General features: G+C 51.7%; 1 protein-coding gene across 1 annotated transcript in view; it reads left to right on the top strand.

Moving 5' to 3' along the window:
- ADCK1 (aarF domain containing kinase 1) overlaps positions 1-21326 on the top strand; it is a 131125-nt gene that overhangs the window by 51084 nt on the left and 58715 nt on the right. The window contains 1 exon segment of the mRNA NM_001076895.2: positions 5286-5489. Within this exon segment, the coding sequence (NP_001070363.2) occupies positions 5286-5489 (204 nt within the window).

Genomic DNA, 21326 nt, shown 5'->3' on the forward strand with positions numbered 1-21326 from the left:
GAGATCAGAATGCCTGCTCTGTTATTCAGCATTTGTGTCTTTTGACCTTCAAAGAGCATTTACATTTTTTTGGTGAGTGGAATATCCCTCATCCCCATATGACTGTGTGTGTTTAAGACGCTGGTTGAAATATGGGTGCCATTTGCAGTAGATGCCGATTCAGTTTCATGGATTATGGTTTTGTGTGTGTGACCCATGGTTGTCATCAATCTACACTTACGGCTCATCATGGCTTGCCCTGGGGTACACAGAGTCTACAGGGGACACACGTGGTCTCTGTTCCCAATGGCTGGTGTGCCAGGGAATGAGTGAGTCAGAGGTAGACCAGCCTTCCTGGGCTTGTGTGACCAGAGAGGGCTCCCTGCATTGCCCAGACAGTGTGAACGTGACCTTTACTTTGTGCCAGGAGACACCCTACCTGGGACTGGCTCAGGGCACAGGAGGGAGGCAACAGAGCCCTGGCTGTGCTCCCTGGTAGGAGGCCTTGTTGGTGTGAGGCTAATGCTTTCTGAGTTCTTCCAGTAGCTGAGAGAAATGCAGATGTGAATCTAGTCTAAAGAAAATGGTGGAGCAGGTCTTATACACACACACACACACACACACACAAACACGCATGTTGTGTTATTCTCTTGACCTGAAATGCTCTCCTTTTTAATCCTAATCTATTCACATTCAATTGCAGGGGTTGTATCAGCCAGGGACTAGTCATACCTGTAATTTATTTTATTAAAAAATGCCGGGGACCAGCCCCGGCTGATCCAGGGTATTCGAAGGAGAGACAGCGTAGGCGAAGATCAGGAAACAATTGCTTAATTAAATGTTAATTAAGGATATAAAGAGTAATAGAATGAGGATAGCTCAGTAAAATTCAGTGAAGAAAAGAGGCTGAAATAAGGATAGCTCAGTGAGGAAATTCAGTGGAGAAAAGAGGCTGAATAATTCAGCCAGAAGGTAAGAGAAAGAACGACATGGTGAGACCAAGTTTCGGTGAACAAGGCCCGCACTTTATTTTCCAAAGTAGTTTTTATACCTTAAGTTATGCATAGAGGATAATGGGGGAAGGGGTAGAGTCTTGCAGCAAACCAGGCTTTCTTCCTGCAAACTTATCGTATGCAAAAGCTTAGGTGATTTGCATCATCTTCTGGCCCGGAGGCCTGTTAACATTTTAAGACCTTTTCTTCAGAAAACTTATTTTTCTCTAAAGGTGATTGGTCAGGAGCCACCCTCCAAAAGCATTAGATAAAGTTGCATTCCTACAGAGCAAAGGGTGTGGTGGGCTATAACAAGAAAAAGAATTAACTCAAGGGTCCCAGGTTACAAACATTAAAGCTACTACTTACACCAATTATATTAATCAATACACTGCCAGGGACACAGCAGGTAAGGGATATGGAAACTTAGCAGCAAACATTGGCTCAACAAGTGAAAATCCCTTCACCAATACAATTTCTAATCAATCTTTTAACTACTCAAAAGAATCTGTGTTTACACAGTTTAGAACATCTCCTGCCTCTCACAGTTGGGAGGCTCTGAACAATCACATGTGGCCGGAAAAACCTATTCAGGCAGGCTAGAGGATTTCCAAAGGAGTTTGTAGGTTAAACACTGTCACACCCAGGAATTATTAACTGGAGCTGTAAGCTAACTTTTTTCAGAGAGGTAGTGGGGGACAGCCCCCGTAAAGTCAGAGGTGTAGGTGAAAGCACAAAGCAGAAAGTAGGCAGACTCTGGTTTTGGGGGTAGATTGCTCGAGAATTTCCAGGGAGACTTCCTGAGGCTTGATCCCGCCTTTGCGTATGCCAAGCCTCCTTCCTCATGACCTTTGCCAGAGGCGGAGCTCGCTCCCCGCAAAAAAAAATATTTATTTATTTAAAATTTTTATTTAATTATTGGCTGCACCACGTAGCATGTGGGATCTAGACCCCTGACCAGGGACTGAACCTGTGTCCTCTGCATTGGAAGGCAGAATCCCAATCACTGGACCACCCAGGGAAGTCCCAATAATTATGTATTTGGCTGCGCTGGGTCTTAATAGCAGCATGTGAAATCTTTCAGTTGTGGTATATGGGATCTGGTTCCCCAATGAGGGATTGAACCCAGGCTCCTTGCATGGGGATCTTGGAGTCTCAGCCACTGGGCCACCAGAGACGTCCCCATATTTGTAATTTAAATGTAAAAATGTATTAATTAGGAAAAGGTAGTTAACTCCTAAAAGCAGTAGTAGAAGAATCTAAGGGGACAGAGGTAGTAAATGCATAAAGCACCTGCTCCCTCTAGGATCGGGGTGGTGAACAAGAACAGACCTGAAGACTTGGCTGGGGGCCTCCAAGGCTGGGATCCCAGGCTGCCCTGGAGACAAGGAGACATGGGCCATGGTCACAGCGTGCCTTGTGGCAGAGAGATTTGTAGGAGAAGACGACCTAGAACTAGTGTGTGGGAGCTGCCTGCTGGGCGGTCAGAGCACTTGCTGGAGCATATGGGCCTGAGTTGGTCCACAGAAGGGGCCCACTAGGTAGTGAGGGTGGGCTGGTCCATGAGGGCCACCGGCAGGTCCCTAAACCCCTGTCCCGCTGGCTGATGAGCTGGAAGCCGCCCAGTGGGGCCGGTAGGGAGCCTCCTTGTGCTGCTGTGGTCTTGCAATGTCCACCCCCGCCCCCCAAGCCCCGCTGTTGACCAAGCCTAATAGTGACCCATCTGACACAGGAGAAGTGGCACAGGGTCAGTGCAGTATCATAGCGCGTGGCAAGGAAGGGTGGATTGGCAGGGCCTAAGGACAGCCTCCGAGTGTCTGGGGTCCAGGGCATCCCTTTGCTATAGACGGAGCGGGTAGGTGGGCTCCCTGGCTGCTGGGACCAGGGTATTTGGGGCTGCAGCATTCTCTTTTTAATTCTTACAGTAACAGTTTTCTGTGTGGTTCACTTGGCAACTAATCATGTAGAATCTTTGAACATTTCTTCCATCTTTGTTGCCTACCGTTATTTAACTCTTCACCTGGTTTCTTGCCTCCAACATGCTCTTAATTATGTGATCATCCTTCGTAGCACTTGAGAGTGTAAGTCCATCATAAATATTCACTCTCCTGGTTGACTTACAGGAGGAAGAGGGTACCAGGTTCCCACAGAGCCCTGGGCCTCCCTTGTCTTCTGTTTGTGCCTATGGCTCCATCCTGTTCAGGAACTGTAGCTCCAGGAAGGCAGGACCCTCAAAATTCCAAGATCCTCAGCAGAGTTGGGGTGGTGACTGGGGATGTGCAGCCTGGGGGCGGGTGGGGGCCACATCCCACTCCAGAGGGATAGGTGGGCATCAGGAGGGGAGTTAAGGCTGGCCTGTCTTGCACCGCCTGGCCTGCTGCCCACCCTATGTGCCTAATGCCCCGCTGTGACGTTTTCCTCCAGTTAACAGGAGATCCCGGCTAAAGTCTGCTGAGTTAAAGAGCCCTGGGACTGAAGTGCTTTCTAGACCTTGCTTTGACATTTATTAGCTTTTTCTATAATCAAAACATCTGAGTTTCTTGTCCTTAAAGACACCTGTACTTGCTTCCCTAAATTGCTGGAAGAATTAAAAAAATAATGACTTTGGCATCTTTGAAAATTGTAGACCTCCAAACAGACAGTGTCATTAGTATGGCTGAGGGGTGGGTGGCAAATGCATGAACTTAGCATATCCTTGAATGAATCATAAATGTATCAGAACTAGTTGAAAACCTTACACATGCTTGTTTCCGTGGGAGTGGGACTCAGACCAGGTAAGTTTTAAAGGAAAGGCGATCAGAAGTGTCAGGCCATGTTGGGCCATGTCTGGAGGCTGGCTGCAGTTGGAGGTTGGAATTGACTGGTCTGGGTACCAGAAGACTGAAGGTGAATGATGGGGTGGTGTCTGTGTGTGTATGTGTACCAAGAGACTGAAGGTGAATGATGGGGTGTGTGTGTGTATGTGTGTGTGTACCAGGAGACTGAAGGTGAATGATGGGGTGTGTGTGTACCAGGAGACTGAAGGTGAATGATGGGGTGTGTGTGTACCAGGAGACTGAAGGTGAATGATGGGGTGTGTGTGTGTGTGTGTGTACCAGGAGACTGAAGGTGAATGATGGGGGTGTGTGTGTGTGTGTGTGTACCAGGAGACTGAAGGTGAATGATGGGGTGTGTGAGTGTGTGTGTGTACCAGGAGACTGAAGGTGAATGATGGGGTGTGTGGGTGTGTGTGTGTGTGTACCAGGAGACTGAAGGTGAATGATGGGGGGTGTGTGTGCGTGTGTGTGTACCAGGAGACGGAAGGTGAATGATGGTGTGTGTGTGTGTGTGTGTGTGTGTACCGGGAGACTGAAGGTGAATGATGGGGGGTGTGTATGTGTGTATACCAGGAGACGGAAGGTGAATGATGGGGGGGTATGTGTACCAGGAGACTGAAGGTGAATGTTGGGGTGTGTGTGTACCAGGAGACTGAAGGTGAATGATGGGGTGTGTGTGTGTGTGTGTGTATGTGTACCAGGAGACTCAAAGTGAATGATGGGGTGTTTGTGTACCAGAAGGCTGAAGGTGAATGTTGGGGTGTGTGTATACCAAGAGACTGAAGGTGAATGATGGGGTGTGTGTGTGTGTGTGTGTGTGTACCAGGAGACTGAGGTGAATGATGGGGTGTGTGTGTGTGTGTGTGTGTGTGTGTGTGTGTACCAGGAGGCTGAAGGTGAATGATGGGATGTGTGTGTGTGTGTGTGTGTGTGTGTACCAGGAGACTGAAGGTGAATGATGGGGTGTGTGTGTGTATGTGTGTGTACCAGGAGACTGAATGTGAATGATGGGGGGTGTGTGTGTGTGTGTGTGTGTACCAGGAGACTGAGGTGAATGATGGGGTGTGTGTGTGTGTGTGTGTGTGTACCAGGAGGCTGAAGGTGAATGATGGGATGTGTGTGTGTGTGTACCAGGAGACTGAAGGTGAATGATGGTGTGTGTGTGTGTGTGTACCAGGAGACTGATGGTGAATGATGGTGTGTGTGTGTGTGTGTGTGTACCAGGAGACTGAAGGTGAATGATGGGTGTGTGTGTGTGTACCAGGAGACTGAAGGTGAATGATGGTGTGTGTGTGTGTGTGTGTGTGTGTGTGTGTGTGTGTGTGTGTGTACCAGGAGACTGAAGGTGAATGATGGGGTGTGTATGCATGTGCAAGTACATGTGCATGCGCACTGGGGGGTGAATCAGGGTATCCACGCAGAGCGGGCAGGAAAAGAGAAGTGCGCCCAGTGGGCAATGGGCACTCACGTCTCTCTGGCCCCGTCTGTCTCCCTGCAGGTGCACCTCCGCTCTGCCAGGCGCCTCTGTGAGCTCTGCTGTGCCAACCGGGGCACGTTCATCAAGGTGGGCCAGCACCTGGGGGCTCTGGACTACCTGCTGCCGGAGGAGTACACCAGCACGCTGAAGGTGCTACACAGCCAGGCCCCGCAGAGCAGCATGAAGGAAGTCCGCCAGGTCATCCGCGAGGACCTGGGCAAAGAGGTACCCGCCTCCGCCGGGAGGGGTGGGTCCCTTCCTGTACAGTGTGTTTCCAGAAAGACCCTGCAGAGTTCTTGGCTTGGCCCCAGGCCCTGGGGATCCAACAGAGGTGGGGAGCACGGAAACTTTCAGTGTGAAATCAGAGAGGTTAGAAGGAACCTGAGTGGCCCTCAGTAAATATATTACTTGGACCATATGAAATAGTTATATGTTTAGACTGTTTTCGACCTGTAACCTAGTACGATTCATACGCTTCAATCTAATAGTTGCTGTCAGTTGTTGAGAGTTTACTGTGTGCTCCAAGCTCTGTTGTTTCCCACACATTATTTCACTTAGTCCTTATGGCAAACCTACAAGATACACACTATCAATAAGCCTGTTTGGTGGATGAGGGATGGAGGCTTAGAGTGATCAGGTAAAGCGTCCAAGGGGACTGTTAGTACACAGTTCTGGCGCCCTGCTCTATCAGTGAGCTGTCCTAATCATTCAGTGCAGTGGCTTCTGGGACATCGCTGGGCCTCTGCTTGATTGCCTCCAGTGACAGGAAGCTTATTCTCTTATGGGCTGCCTGATGTGGTCTGCTCTATTATCAGTCATCTCTAATTGTAATAAGTGCTTCCTCCTGAGGGCTGATGCCTGCTTCCTCAAACGTCTCTGATCTTCATTCTGACCCTGGAGCCACAGACAAAGGGGCTGAGGGCCATTCTGTATGTGGCCCTGGTCATGCTCCTTTGGACTCACGCCAGTGACCTGCGGGATGTGTGGAACCCAGACTGGGCCCAGTGGTGTGGATCCTTGTTGGCCTGATCCACTCATCGTGATTCTGGGGAGGGAGTGGTTGGAACAGCCATCTGCAAGGATCTACAGAGCAGGCCCAGGCTTATGGACTATGTGCTAGAATTTCATGGTACCTAAGAGAACTCTATTCAGTAAAGCTTTTCTCCCTTCACCTATTACATTTGAAATTCTCCTTTTTTTAAAAAATTATTTTTATTTCTTTTTTCCCTTTTTTAATTAATTTTTTTTTTTTTTGTCTATGAAGCAGAGCATATGGGATCTTAGTTCCCTAACCAGGGATCAAAGCCATACCCTCTGCATTAGAAGTATGGAGTTTTAGCCCCTGGTCCGCCAGGGAAGTCCCTGCAATTCTCCTCTTAGAGAGAGAATCCTTTGGATCTTCTAGGATTTTTCTGAGCAAAATAATCTTAAATGTCAAGCCTAGATCAGCTGACGCCTTTCCTGAAATTATTTTATTACCTCTGATACTTCCCAATTTCCCCAAATAAAATCTTTAGCTGGGCTTTCGAGATCCACCCCGTCCACTTTCAGCTTGCCATGGTCTTCGTCTGCTTGGAGTCTCTTTACTCCACCCTCTCCCTGTCAGTCATTCCTTGTGTTCCTAGGCCACTGGCTCATCTGTCTGTCTGTCTACCAAATGCCGGGCACTGTGCTAGATGCTGGGGGTCCTGGCCCAATCCCAGCTCTCCCATGAAGTCTTCTCTGACCATCTGCACACCTTTGCTCCCTCCACTTGTTCTTCTCGTGGGTTGGTTAGTTGTGTCTAGGTAGTTTCACCACAAATTGTGAAGTCTGGGGATGAACACCATGGTGGTCCTTTTATTCCTGTCTGCAGTTCCAGAATAGTACGTGGTGTATCGGGGGTGCCGGTGTTTGTTTAATGAACCAATGATGGATAAGTGACAGTTTCCTTAGGCCACTGAGGGCCAGGCGGAGAGTTGGGGCAGAGGGTCATAAAGCTCAGTTGTTCCATTTCTGCTGATTTGCGTGCAGCTGGCCCTGACTGTCGGTCCCTTAATGTAGAGCTGGCATCACATGCCTGGCATCCCTCCAGAGAAGTCCCACTCCTCACTGATGGCCTGGCCTGGCTTGGCCTCATTATTGGACTCTCTGGGAGAGGCATGGGCACTGGATCACCCAGGTGGGCTCCTTTCTCCTGGGCCCTGGTGCCCACAAGGTTTTGTTTGTGCCCTCCAAGAGCCTGTCTCCCCAGTCCTGTGTACATTTTGTAATCAAATCCCACTGGCCTCCGAAGTCAAATTCCCTGGGGGTTCTCAGTCCCTTTGGCCAGATCCCCAGGTTGGGAAATCTGCTGTAGGTCCTAGAACTTTCTCAGCAGCACTAGAATTTGTTTGGTATAATGGTTCTGAGCATAGACACCTCTGTGGACTTCCTTCCTATGGAGGAACATCTCCTCCAAGGGGATGGGGCGGGGGTGGAAGATTGAGTGAAGAGTAGACCTGATTTAGGGCTGAGTCAGGAGCCGGCCACAGGCTGGGCAGAGTGGGGTGAGGATGGAGGGGCCGCAGGCCGGGGGGACGGCAGCAGCGTGGCTCAGCCCTCGTGTGCCTGTTTCTTGCCAAGACGGTTGGCCTCCTGCTTCCTACAGCATTGAGATGCATCCCCAAATGAACACTAAATAAGTCACTGTAATAGCAGTGTGAAGTGCACCATTGCTGGGCACTGTGGCAGCTCAGCGGGGGTGGAGGCAGGAAGAGAAGGCAGCAGCTTAACACTTGGAGCTGGAGGGGGAGGCGAGAGCAGGGCAGTGGCTTTCCTCCAGGCCAGGGTGGAGCGAGACGGGAAGTTCGGGGCATCAGCAGTCATGGTGTGCCTGCCCGCCCAGCCGGCTGCAGGGTGTCTGCAGTTGGGAGACTCTGCCTGCGTCTTCAGGGCCCCTTCTCTTGGCAACCCCCTCGCCCAGCCAAGCCATCCTGAGCGTGGTGGCCTGTGTCTCCTGCCCCACAGCTGGTCATGAGCCTGCTGAGAGAAGGAGACTAATGTCAAGGCCATGGCTTGGAGGGCATGTCCCTCCTGGCTGGGAAGCTCAGAAGCCTCAGGGTTCTTACCCCGGCCCCCACAGACGCACAAAGTCTTGCCTCACCCCTTCCTCCCCCTCCCTGCCGGGAAGATGGCATTTGTTCCCGGTTCCACACTTTCTTAGCCTGTGGGCGGAGGGAGGGGAAAGGGGGCCGCGTGGGAAGCAGGGTAGGCGGGTGTCGGGGAGTGAGGGCGGGGAAAGTCACTCACTCTACCCTTCCCTCCTCCCCCAGCTCCTCCCGTGACACTTCTTGGGGAGCAGCCTTCCCCGCCCCCCCCCCCATCCTCCCAGGAAGACGTTTAAGCTGGCTCCTCTAATCCTGAGCACCACGCCCACCCCGGGACCCTCCATTTCATCCCTGGTTCCAGGAGTGGTTAAAGGAAGCTGAGTCTGCCGTGCGTCACTGTCTTCTTCCTAGGTCCGAGTCCTCGGGTGGACCCTGAGGTCACCTGGAGCTCAAAGACTGCACACGTGTTCAGTTGCTCAGTTGCTCTTTGTGGCCCCATAGACTGTAGCCTGCCAAGCTCTTCTGTCCATGGAATTTTCCAGGCAAGACTACTTAAGTGGGTTGCCATTTCCTTTTCCAGGGGGATCTTCCGGACCCAGGGATGGAACCCATGTCTCCTGCATTGGCAGGTGGATTCTTTACCACTGAGCCACCAGAGAAGCCCCAAAGATCGGTCACGTGGCTGCCCCTAAATCTCACACTGAGGAGAGGAGAGGGGTGACCAAAGAGGAGTTAGAGGCTGGTGTGCCCCAGCCTGCCCTGACTGGCTCCGTGTCTGCCATGTGAGCAGAGCCCTTAGCGCTCTCAGACTGATTCCTGTCCCTGGAGGATAGCACTGGCCCTGAGGGGATGTCCCCAGCCTGGGGCGTGAGGGTGAGGTTGCAGCTCTTCTGGACTCTGTGATGTACGTTTGGTGTTAGATCAGTTCACATCCCTGGACAGCAGGCAGTGCCGTCAGTGTCGAGGTGAGAGCAGGTGAAGTGATCCCATTCCCGGCATAGGGACTGGCCTCTTTCGGGAGGTGGGGTGCTGCTAGTGGGGGGACCATGTAGCTAAGGGAGCGGCATGTGAGGGGTGGGATGAGACCTCAGATGTTTTGATCTTCTGGCCAGTGCTTTGTCTCCTATGTAGCAGAACTTCTGTTTGGCAGAAACCCTTTAGGAATCACTTTTTTATGTGTCTGTGCCTTAGGAGTTTCTATCCTTACCAAAAAGAAGCTTACTTTTTTCCTTTTATTTTGAATGTTAGGCTTACGTCTTGCACGACAGGTTGAGCAGTCAGCAGTAAGAGCTCTAGGAGGTGGGGTCATTGCTTCTGCCTGGAAGTGACTTGAATCTGGAGTGGGTTGGGGTTGGTCTCAGTCTTGTCTCCTGACCACCCTTGGGGCGGCGGGTCCAGGCGCAGTGCTGATCCTGACCAGCAGATGGCGCCTGAGCTTGAGTGTCCGGGAGGGCTGTTGAAGTCCTTTGCTCCTTATGAAGGGAGCCCTGACGGCTGGATGAGACTCTGGTTCTTTCTACTCCTGGGCATGGTCCCTGCTGTGGAGCGGGGCTGACAGCTCTGTACTCTGAATGGGGCAGACGCAAGCTTAAGTTATGAGACTGTTGACCACCCTGGGTTTCAGGAGCTCTTGGCGCTATGCTGGAGGACCTGGCCGGGTTCTTTGTGCTGACCACCAACCCATCCTTAGAGCTTCTTCATTTGGAGTAGGAGTTCTCTGAGGCCCCTGTAGGCTCTAACAGCATTCAGTTCTGTGGTTCAACACCTTTTCCTTGACTATCCTCTCTCTCTCTCTCTCTCTCTCTCTATATATATATATATTTTTTTTTTTTCATTCTGTCTGTTGTCTAAGCAGCTGGTATTTAGGGGGAAAGGTACAGAGCTGGAAGTTGTAGCTACAGTCAACATGGGTAAAACCTTCCTTCTGGCCCGTATAGTCTAGGGTCAACAGGAGGTACACCCATTGCTGTAATACCTGATCCTGTGGGGAGGGGGAGGAGATGGCGAGGGAGAGAGATATTACATTTGGGTGGGTGGAAGCTTTTTGCAGCCCATTGTGTCTCATCTAGGTTCTCAAAGATGGGTGGGGTTGGGGGAGGTGGAGGTTGGAGGAGGGGGTCACCAGTTAATGAAATGGGCCGAAGATGCAGGCTGTGGAAAGCATAAAACACAGGGGAGTGCATGGTGAAGTCTTGCTGACTGGCAGAGGGAGTTCAGCCTGGTGACTCTCGGGGCCGAGGTGTAAAGCTGGGGCTGAGGTTACATTACTAAAGGTCTTTGGATGTTCTTTTCATAAGGTGAGCCTGAAATAGGAGGGCTTGGAGAGGTTCTCAACAAAGAGGAATGGAGTGGAGCTGAATTTCCTTAATAACATGGGAGATGAGGTGGGGGAGGTGAGGCTGGAGGTTTGAGGTGGGTGGAGAGCTTGGGGGCAGGAGTCACAGTGGGACTCAGGAAGAGATAAGAGAATTTTCAGCTGCACTGGTACAGTTATCTTTGGTTGTGCACACACACACACACACAAACACACACACACATCTCTCCCCCCTCCTGGAACACACATGGACAAGTCCAGTCTCCTTATGATACATTTCAGTGAGAGATCCAGTTTCGTCTGTTGTGCTGGAACATAGCTGTATCAGATGGTGTTCTTCCCAACTCTGGAACTCGATGAAAAACAAAAGGAAATTAGGTCAGGGGCCAGAGTTCAGAAACACCTTTGTGAGGGGCTGTGTTTGTGCTGGTGCTGAAGGCTTGGGGTTTGGCTTCTGTCCTCCAAAACACATTTTATCAGTCTTTTCCCTCCTGAGCTTCCATGGGGTGGGGTTTCTAGACTTGACCTGGTTTTGTAACCCCCTTGTGGCACCCAGGGACAAGTGCTCAAATGTTTCTGAGGGACCATCCAACCTGAGTGGCTGTGAGGATGCAGACAAGAACCATTGCAATTCAGTTGGGGAAACGCACCTCTCATTGTTTCACACGCACCTACAGATAATAGGTGCAGGGTGAGTTTCAGGTGTCAGCAAAAGGTCAGAGAGGAGGGAAAGAAGCCCTGCTCCCAAGAACATCATTTGTTTATTGAGTGGTGGGGGTGGCAGAGAGAAGGCCCTGCTGACAAGAGGGGCAGCGGAGGCAAAAGCAGACGGGGGGAGGTGAGGGCAGGGTGCTCTTGGCCCATGTGAGAGGTTCCTGGTGAGTGGAGCCCCAGGTGGGCACAGCGCAGAGACTGGGGCAGAGGCTTGGGTGGGTGGTGGGGGAGGGGCCGGGGGAGGGGACTTGCAGAGGGAGTGGCCAACTCTGGGGTGACCCTTATCATTTCCGCACGTTTGCATTCAGGACCTCATGCTGGCGTGCAGAGAACTTTGTGAGAACGAGGACAAGGTGCCCCAGCTGGGTCTTGCTTTCACGTGGCCGTCAAGCTCCTATATTGAGCCTTTGAGGTGGGCAGGAGCCATAAGCTGCCTGTTGGCTTTATTGGCCTCATAACCAGGACTTCCCTGGTGGCTCAGACGATAAAGCATCTGCCTACAATGTGGAAGACCTGGGTTCAATCCCTGGGTTGGGAAGATCTCCTGGAGAAGGCAGTGGCAACCCATTCCAGCATTCTTGCCTGGAAAATCCCATGGACGGGGGAGCCTGGTAGGCTGCAGTCCATGGGGTCGCAAAGAGTCGGACACGAGTGAGCAACTTCGAGACCTCGGACAAGCAACTTATCTTCTCTGTCCCTCAGGTTCCTCTTTAGTACAATGGAGTTAATGATGGTACCTTACCTCCTCAGCTTGCTGCAGGGATGAAATGAATCAATGAATGTGGAGCATGGAGCCAACGTCTGGCACAGAGCAGGTGGCCAGCAAACATGAGCTACCACTTCTGTGTTGTGCTGGATGCCTTCGGTGTGTGAGGAACCAAGGTCCTGAGGGACTTGAAATGGTGGAGTTGGGTCTTTAACCATGTTTTCTGATACAAGACTATGGTTCTCTGTCCCCGATGCTATTTTTCTAGAAGAATGGGCCTTTCCCTCCCCCTCCCCTCCCACTGGTACCCAGTGTTCCATCTAGTGGCCAGCCGCAGCCCTCACTGGTGGAAGCCTCCCTCAGGCTGCCTTGGAGCCTGTCCCCCGGGCTTCTTGAGAGCCTCCCTCCGCCCTGGGAGGCTGCCAGTGGCTCACTGGGCACTTTCCTGAGGCTACTCAGCAGCACCTGTGGTGTGGTCTTGGACTGACTCCACAGATGGGATAGAGCCATGGGTGTCCGGGGTCAGGGAGCTGGTGGCTGTGTTGTGTCTAGTGACAGCTGACGGTGAACAATGTCGGATTTGCGATATCCAAAGAAGAAGATTTAGCTTCAGGACCAGGGACCAGGCTTGATCACTCCGGAGCTTTTGTGTAGCAGAGTTTTATTAATGAGAAAAAGGGGCAGAGAAAGCTTCTGACACAGACACTGGAAGGGGGGCGGAGCGTGCCCCCCTTGCTAGTGTGAGCAAGGGAGCTATATCCTTTTTTAATTGGTTATTACAATAAATCAAAAGAATTTTACCAGACCCACTCCCACACTTACATTTTAGGATAACAGGGTTAGAACTTAACAATAGAAAGATGCTACCAGACCCACTCCCATAATATACATTCTAAGATATCAGGCTGAGCGCCGAAGAATTGATGCGTTTGAACTGTGGTGTTGGAGAAGACTCTTGAGAGTCCCTTGGACTGCAAGGTGATCCAACCAGTCCATCCTAAAGGAGATCAGTCCTGAGTGTTCATTGGAAGGACTGATGTTGAAGCTGAAACTCCAGTACTTTGGCCACCTGATGTGCAGAGCTGACTCATTTGAAAAGACCCTGATGCTGGGAAAGATTGAGGGCAGGAGGAGAAGGGGACGACAGAGGATGAGATGGTTGGATGGCATCACGGACTCGATGGACATGGTTTTGAGTAAACAACGGGACTTAGTGATGGACAGGGAGGCCTGGCGTGCTGCAGTCCATGCGGTCACAGAGTCAGACAGGACTGAGCGACTGAACTAAACTGACTGAACATATCAGGACTAGTCAGAAGGTTTTCAGGAAGGAGAAACTGTCCTCAAGCAGGATACATTATTGTTATATAACCCCTAGTACAGAGTTTAAACAGTTGTGTAATCATCAGTTCCAGGCTTAAAGAAGAAAAACTGTTTTATGTGACTCAGACTAAGGAATGTAGAGGAAAAGAAGAAGTTTGTCCTTTCCTCGTCCTTGAGACCCCCAGACCTCTCTCTCCTCCTCCGGGACCCCGGACTTCTCATCAACCTGCCTAGGAATTGACTCTCTCACTAGGGCCCCTCGTGCCTGCCTCACCTGAGGGATGGCAGCTGGACTCAACTTCCCTTGTCCTGGAGGAGTTGGGTATGGGGTGGGTGACAAACATGCTCCGGGTTGAACTGGGGCTGGAGAAGAGTGTAGAGGACAGGCTTCAGGGGGATTGCGCCTACCCCGGGGCCTGTGGAAGCTTTCCTCCTCGATGACAGCCGCCTCTGTGGTCCAGTGTTCCCCGCTGCCTTCTTTCCAATGCCGATCCAACTCCTCCCTGTGCTTCTCTGACTTCCCTCATACTTTTGATGGAGCTCTCCTCTGTGTCAGCCCCGGGGTCCCCGCCCTCAGGGTGGGGTGGGGGGGCTCCTGCCTGGTTTTTATACACCCCGGCAGGGGGCGGGCCAAGGTGGGCTAGGCCTTTATACCACCCCCAGGGCTGCTCTGCTGGCCTGGAGCTGGGCACCAGTCAAGGGCTGCAGCTGTCTGTAGACCTGCTTCTTTTGGTCTTCAGAAGAGCCTTGGAGTTTATTCTGGCGTCTGGTTCCTTGTCTCCCCAGACAGTGCCCCGCCTCCCCCAGGCTTCTGGGAGGGGAGCAGAAGGCGCTGGAGTGCGGGCAGGATCCGGTGTGCCGAGCGGGGAGACGACCTTCTCCGCCGACTTGGGCTCCTCCAGCCTTCCCAGCAGCTCTCAATAAAAAACGCATTTATATTAAAAACACATAATGAAAAATAGAAAAACATTTTTTCCCCCAATAATGCCGAACATCCAAAGGAGATTTTTATCAATTACGGGAGAGAGATTTGGGTTGGTAATTTAACGAGCGGGAGATGGATGGCGGGCAGTGTCCCTGTCAGCGGACGGACGGCGCGCCCTTAGTCCCGGGGACTGAGGCGCCGCCTGCTCTCCCCGCCCGCCCCGGGCCCGCGCCCTTCCCCTGGGCGGGGGCGCCCGTCCCGCCTGGTGGACCCGCACAGCCGGGCCGCGGCCCCCTCCCTCCTGGGCACCGAGGCCCCGGGCAGCGGGGCGCCCCCTCGCGCCCCCGTCCTCCGCAGCCTCACACAAGCGCCCTGACCGCTCGGGTGTCTCCCGCCAGCCGGCCTCTGCTCCTCAGGCCCCCCTCTCGTCCCTCCTTGTTCCTCAGGCTTTCTCCTCCTCTAAGCTCCCACTCTCTCCACCACTGCCGCTGTTACTGTGACAACAGCAACACCACACACACACACACACACACACACACATGGAGACACATACACATAGACGCACGCACAGATGGACACACACACATAGACACAGATGGACACACAGGCGCGCGCACACACACACTCAGACACACACAGAGACACGTAGACACACACACATAGACACAGATGGACACACACAGACACACACACACAGACACACACACACAGACACACACATAGACACACGCATAGATGGACACACACAGACACACATAGATGGACACATAGACACACACTCAGACACACACACATACAGAGACACGTAGACAGACACACACATAGACACAGATGGACACACACAGACACACACAGACAGACACTCAGACACACACAGACACACGCATAGACACATGCATAGATGGACACATACAGACACACACAGATGGACACATAGACACACAGACACACACACACTCAGACACACACAGACACACACACAGAGACACGTAGATAGACACACACATAGACACAGATGGACACACACAGACACACAGATACACACAGATACACGGACACACACAGACACACAGATGGGCACACAGACATGCACACACACATAGACACACACAGATGGACACATGCACAGACACACAGATGGACACACACACAGACACACGCACAGATGGACACACACACACAGATGGACACACACAGACACAAACACACACACAGACACACACACAGATGGACACATGCACAGACACACACATAGATGGACAGACACAGACACACACAGATACACACACAGATGGACACATGCACAGACATACACACATACTGACACAGATGCACACACATAGACACAAACACATAGACACACACAGATGGACACACACAGACACACACACAGATGGACACACACAGACACACAGATGGACACATGCAAAAAACACACACATACTGACACATACACAGATGGACACACACACACACATATGGACACATGCACAGACACATACTGACACAGACACACACACATAGACACACACACACGGACACACACAGACATACACACAGATGGACACATGCACAGACACACACACATACTGACACAGACACACGCATAGACACAAACACATAGACACACATATAGATGGACACATACACAGACAGACACACACATACAGACACAGACACACACACTGTGGATGCCTGTGACACACAGATGGACACAGACACACACACACACACACCTGAATGCCTGTCAGGCGTCAGGCATTGCTGTAGAGCTTTCACATGGATCAACTCACTTCTCACTAGAACTCTCTGAGATGGGTACTGGTATTCCTCGCTTTACAGCTGGGAAACTGAGGTGCAGTGTCTGGTGAAGTGGTCCCCCTGGGCCTCCCCAGGTACCCCCCCAGTCAGGATTAATGGCTCTTTTGTGTTTCCCTACTCCGGTGCCGCTCTTAGGCAGTTGTCTGTTGTGTTAAGATTGGTTGCCTCCCCATCTTATCCCCAGTGGGGCCTAGTGTGGGCTCTGCACATAGTAGGTGTTGTGATGTGGTTGGGTTGACTTCTGAGCTATTTCAGATGCCCCTGTCCCCTTGAACAGGCTGGCCTTCTCTTTCGGCCTGGTGGTCTGGTTGTCTCAGAGGGCAGTTTATGTTCCTGGGATGGCAGGTCCCTTCCCCCTCGTCTTGGGGTTTCCTCAGGATGCTGTCCATGCCCAGCACACAGAAGGTGCTTAATAATGGGTTATAACATGCGCCGAGACACTCCATCGGAGGCAGGGCATCATGGCTCGGGGTTGCGGGGCCTGGGGTTCTCAGAGAGGCCAGCTCTGCCCCGCCTCGGTCTTGGTCCCACTGTTCCCTGGGATGTTCCTGTACAAGCCTGTAGAGTGCTGTATGAGGGTGTGTCTGGGGCTATTTAAATGATGGGCTGATGGGAGGCCAGGGTTTGGAAGGAGCAAAAGGATCATTTCTGAGGCAGCATGGCATAAAGGTTAATAAAACAGGCTCTGGATTCAGCAGGCTTTGCCCAGACCCTGAATCTATCATATTCTCACTATAGCGTTAGTTCTTTCTTTAAAAAAAAGCTCTATTTATTTCATTCATTTATTTGTCTGCACCTAGTCTTAGTTGCGGCGTGCGGGATCTAGTTCCCTGACCAGGGATGGGACCTGGGCCCCCTGCATTGGGAGCTCAGAGTCTTAGCCCCGGGCCCACCAGGGAAGTCCCTCATTGGTTTTTTTTTTTTCCCCCTGAACTTTAGTTTCCTCATCTGTAAACAGGAATGATAATAGAACCTTTGCATTAATAGGGCTGTGATGAGGATTGAAAGGCTAGACCATCTAAAATGCAGTGCCCAGCTTATCGTGAGTCCCAGCAGCTGTTAGCTGTGGTTGTTGTGTGTGGGGTTGTGAGGAAGAAACAAAGCAGTAAGACAGGATCCTCACTTTATATCCATCCCCTCACCTGGGTGCCCGGATCTTCCTGGGGTTTGACAAACGCTGTATCTTCTCATTGAGCCCTCGCTGACCGGAGGCAGCTGCTTTAGACAGCAGTTATCCCAGAGTGCCACTAACTCATGGGTTATATGGATTTTGAAATCATCTTGTCCAAGCCTGGTTTTGTTTTTTGTTTTTTTTTTGCAGGTGAGGAAACTGAGGCTCAGAGAGGGGAAGTAACTTGCCCAGAGTGGCACAGTTGCTTGGTGGTAAAGGCAGGAGTGGAACCTGGGTCTCCCAACCCCTAACCCAGGGCTCGTCCTCCCGGACTCTTCTGTTCGGGGCTGGAAGCTTTGTGCCCGGAAGATGGGGGCTGGCATGGGAAACGAGGCCATTCTTGTTCTCAGCGAAACCCAGAGGGCCTCAGGTAGCTTCCACCCTGCTTGGGACCGTGGAGTCCCCTGTGGACTTCGAGGAGGCTGGATGTCCCTAAGTTCACCCCCCAAGGGGATGGGATTCTGTTCTTTGTATCCTTCTGTCAGCCCCATCTGTGGTCTGAGGCGATTCTACCCATTTGCTCACCAGTTTGCCCTCAGCCCACAGTCCAGGCTTGGGGTGGTGCCCGTCCCTGGCATCTGGCATGCAGGGATGCCCACATCCTCTGCTGAGCTGCTGTGCCCAGGCTGTTCTGTGAAGAGAGAGCCTCAGCTCATGGTGGCCACATTCACAGACTGATACTTTGCTCGCCCAGAAAATACAGGTTTGTTGAGTGACTGATAGCTCTTACCTCTGTGTCAGGGCTGTGGAGGATACAGAAAGCGTCAAAGCCACGTCCCTCCTTCCCATACCCCCAAAACCAGGCAGACAGAACAGTCCACAGGGGGCATAATTAGAGAAGAATTAAGTGCTCAGCTGTGGGGCTGATGCAGGAGAAATGCAGGGCTCAGGTGGTAAAGAATCCGCCTGCAATGCAGCAGACCCTGGTTTGATTCCTGGGGTCCGGAAGATCTGCTGGAGAAGGGATAGGCTACACACTCCAATATTCTTAGGCTTCCCTTGCGGCTCAGCTGGTTAAGAATCCCCCTGCAATGTGTGACACCTGGGTTGGGAAGATCTGCTGGAGAAGGGATAGGCTACACACTCCAATATTCTTAGGCTTCCCTTATGGCTCAGCTGGTAAAGAATCCGCCTGTAATGCAGAAGGACCTGGGTTCGATCCCTGGGTTGGAAAGATCCCCTGGAGAAGGGAAAGGCTACTCACTCCAGTATTCTGGCCTGGAGAATTCCATGGACTGTACAGTCCATGGGGTCACAAAGAGTCGGACACGACAGAGCGACTTTCACTTTCACTTTTCACTTTGTGGGGCAAGTTCAGAAGGGGGTTCTTGGATGAGGTGGGCCATGAACTGGCCCTCACAGGATGAGGAAGATTTAAGGAGGGAGATATAAGAGCATGAGGAGCTGGGCGGTGTGGTGGCTGGGGCTGACCTCAGCTTGTTTCCCACTGAGAGCAGGCCAGGAGGGCTGGAATGACAGGGAACTTGGCTGAGGGTCTGTCAGTTTGCAAAAGCTGTTGTAATGAAGTACAGAGGTCAGGTGGCTTATGCAACAGAAATCTGTTGTTATATAGTTCTGGTGGCTGGAAGTCCAAGATCCCGGTGTCGGCAGGGATGGCTCACCTGTGGGCGTCGGGGAGGCCCTGTTGCGTGCCTCTCCTCTCGCTTCTGGAGGTTTGCAGACAGTCTGTGGATTTCCTTGGCTTATAGAAGCATCACCCCGATTTCTGCCTTCACCCTCACCTGGTGTTCTCCCTCTGTGTGTGTGTGTGTATCTGTGTCTGAATTTCCAGTTTTCATAAATGCAGTCCTGTTGGATCAGGGGGCCAGCCTGTGCCACCATGATCTCATCTCAACTAATTACATCTGCAAGGACCCTGTTTGCAAGCAAGTTCATGTCCTAAGCGCTGGAGGCTAACACATGGATATTTGGACACAAATCAACTCATTATCGGTGGTGTGTTGGCTGTGAGGATCAGAATCCCAACTTGAACTAGCAGAGGCAAAAAGGCAGATGTCTTGGCTCATGGAACCACATCTTAGCAAGGGTTGGAGTGGAACTGTGCCTTCTGGGAGCTCTTCCCGGACTCTCCTCTCTGTCTCTCAACTTCTTCCTGAGTGACCTTCATGACCTTCGTGAGTGAAGGTCAGCTTCACTCGTGGTTCCCTCCATGACCACTGGCCACCAGCCTCTCTTGGCCTCACCTCTTCCCAGCTGTGGCCCCAGGAGAGACTCTGTCCTCTTCTAGTTTCACTTTACAAAATAAAGTGTTCCCCATCGACCCCCACAACTCAGGTCTATCTGGAACCTCAGACTGTGAGATGAGGTTTTACAGATGTAAGCAGGCAACCTGAGATGAGTTTATACTGGCTTAGGGTGGGCTGCAGTGACTGGTTTGTCCTTTTAAGAAGGCCATGAGACAGTGGGAGCAGAGATCTGAGTGATGTAACGATGATGAACTGAGAGACTCGGAAGATTGCGGGATGCCAGCAGAAGCCAAGAAGATGCACGAAAGCATTCTCCCTTAGAACCTGCAGAGGGAATGCAAGCCTGCCATCACCTTGATTCCAGGCTTCTAGTCGCCAGAACCGTGAAACAATACATTTGTATTGTTCTAAGACACCCAGTCCAGAGAAGGCAATGGCACCCCACTCCTGTACTCTTGCCTGGAAAATCCCATGGATGGAGGAGCCTGGTAGGCTGCAGTCCATGGAGTCGCTAAGAGTCGGACACGACTGAGCGACTTCACTTTCACTTTTCACTTTCATGCACTGGAGAAGGAAATGGCAACCCACTCCAGTGTTCTTGCCTGGAGAATCCCAGGGACAGGGGAGCCTGGTGGGCTTCCGTCTATGGGGTCGCACAGAGTCGGACATGACTGAAGCGACTTAGCAGCAGCAGCAGCAGCAGCAGTAAGACACCCAGTCAGTAGTGATTTGGTGTGGTAGCCCTAGGAAGCAAACACGGCATCCATTCCGTACAGACCAGTCACTGTGGTCAGAGGAGGTGGGTCTGTGAGATGTCACTCCCCCCGCCCCCATTCAAACCCCAATACAGTTGGGGTCGGGTGGAAGGGGCAAGGCATACAAAGGCATGAAGAAGAGGGGAAGGCCAACAGAACCAGAGATGTTCATGTCAGTGGATGATAACGGTAGTTTCTGGGTATTTGGTACTTGCGATGTAGTATATCTTGGACGGATGTTTTGTAGGTTTTATTTCTAACCCTTACAGTCATTCTGCAAGGTTTGTAGGTTTTACCATTCCAGTTTTGCATATGAGGCAGCAGAGGCCCTAGAAGGTTAAGAAACATCCAGATCACAAAGCTAAAGGAAGCAGAGGAAGGTTTGGAACTCTGTTGCCTAAGGCCCTGCCCCTCCTGCCTTCTAGCTGCTAGCCCTGAAGAGGAGCTGGTTCCTGGAGGACATTAGAATAGGTGTTAGAATGGGCTTGGGTATGTAAGCTTCAGGGAGTGGCCCCAGGTTCCAGCTCTTAGGAGTAATGTTATATCAAATCAGCTAAGTGTGTGTGTGTGTGTGTGTGTGTGCACGCGCATGTGTGCATGCAGGCATGTTTATGCACATGTGTTATGCAAGCTCCCATGACTAATGAAAAAAACATTTCAGGCAGAGTCAGTCAACAGTGCAAGATGGATGGAGTGGCCCAAGGTAGGAACCTTGGGATGGGGCAGGGACTCTGTCCGTCATTCATGCCTAACAGAGGTGAACTCTCCTTGATGTTTAATCGCTCAGTCGTGTCTGACTCCTTGCGACCCCACGGACTGTAGCCCGCCAGGCTCCTCTGTTCATGGAATCCTCCAGGCAAGAATACTGGAATGGGTTGCCATTCCCTTCTCCAGGGGATCTTCCTGACCCAGGGATCGAACCTGTGTCTCCTGCATTGGTAGGCGGATTCTTTACTGCTGAGCCACCAGCCTGTTTTAGCTGTCTCCTGGGGCTGAGGCAGGGCCACGTTCTTCCCTCACCATCCCATCCTCTTGCAGCTCCGAGCAAGTGCCCTCAG

Source organism: Bos taurus, chromosome 10 (genome assembly GCF_002263795.3).
Source record: "Bos taurus isolate L1 Dominette 01449 registration number 42190680 breed Hereford chromosome 10, ARS-UCD2.0, whole genome shotgun sequence".
Lineage (NCBI taxonomy): Eukaryota > Metazoa > Chordata > Mammalia > Artiodactyla > Bovidae > Bos > Bos taurus.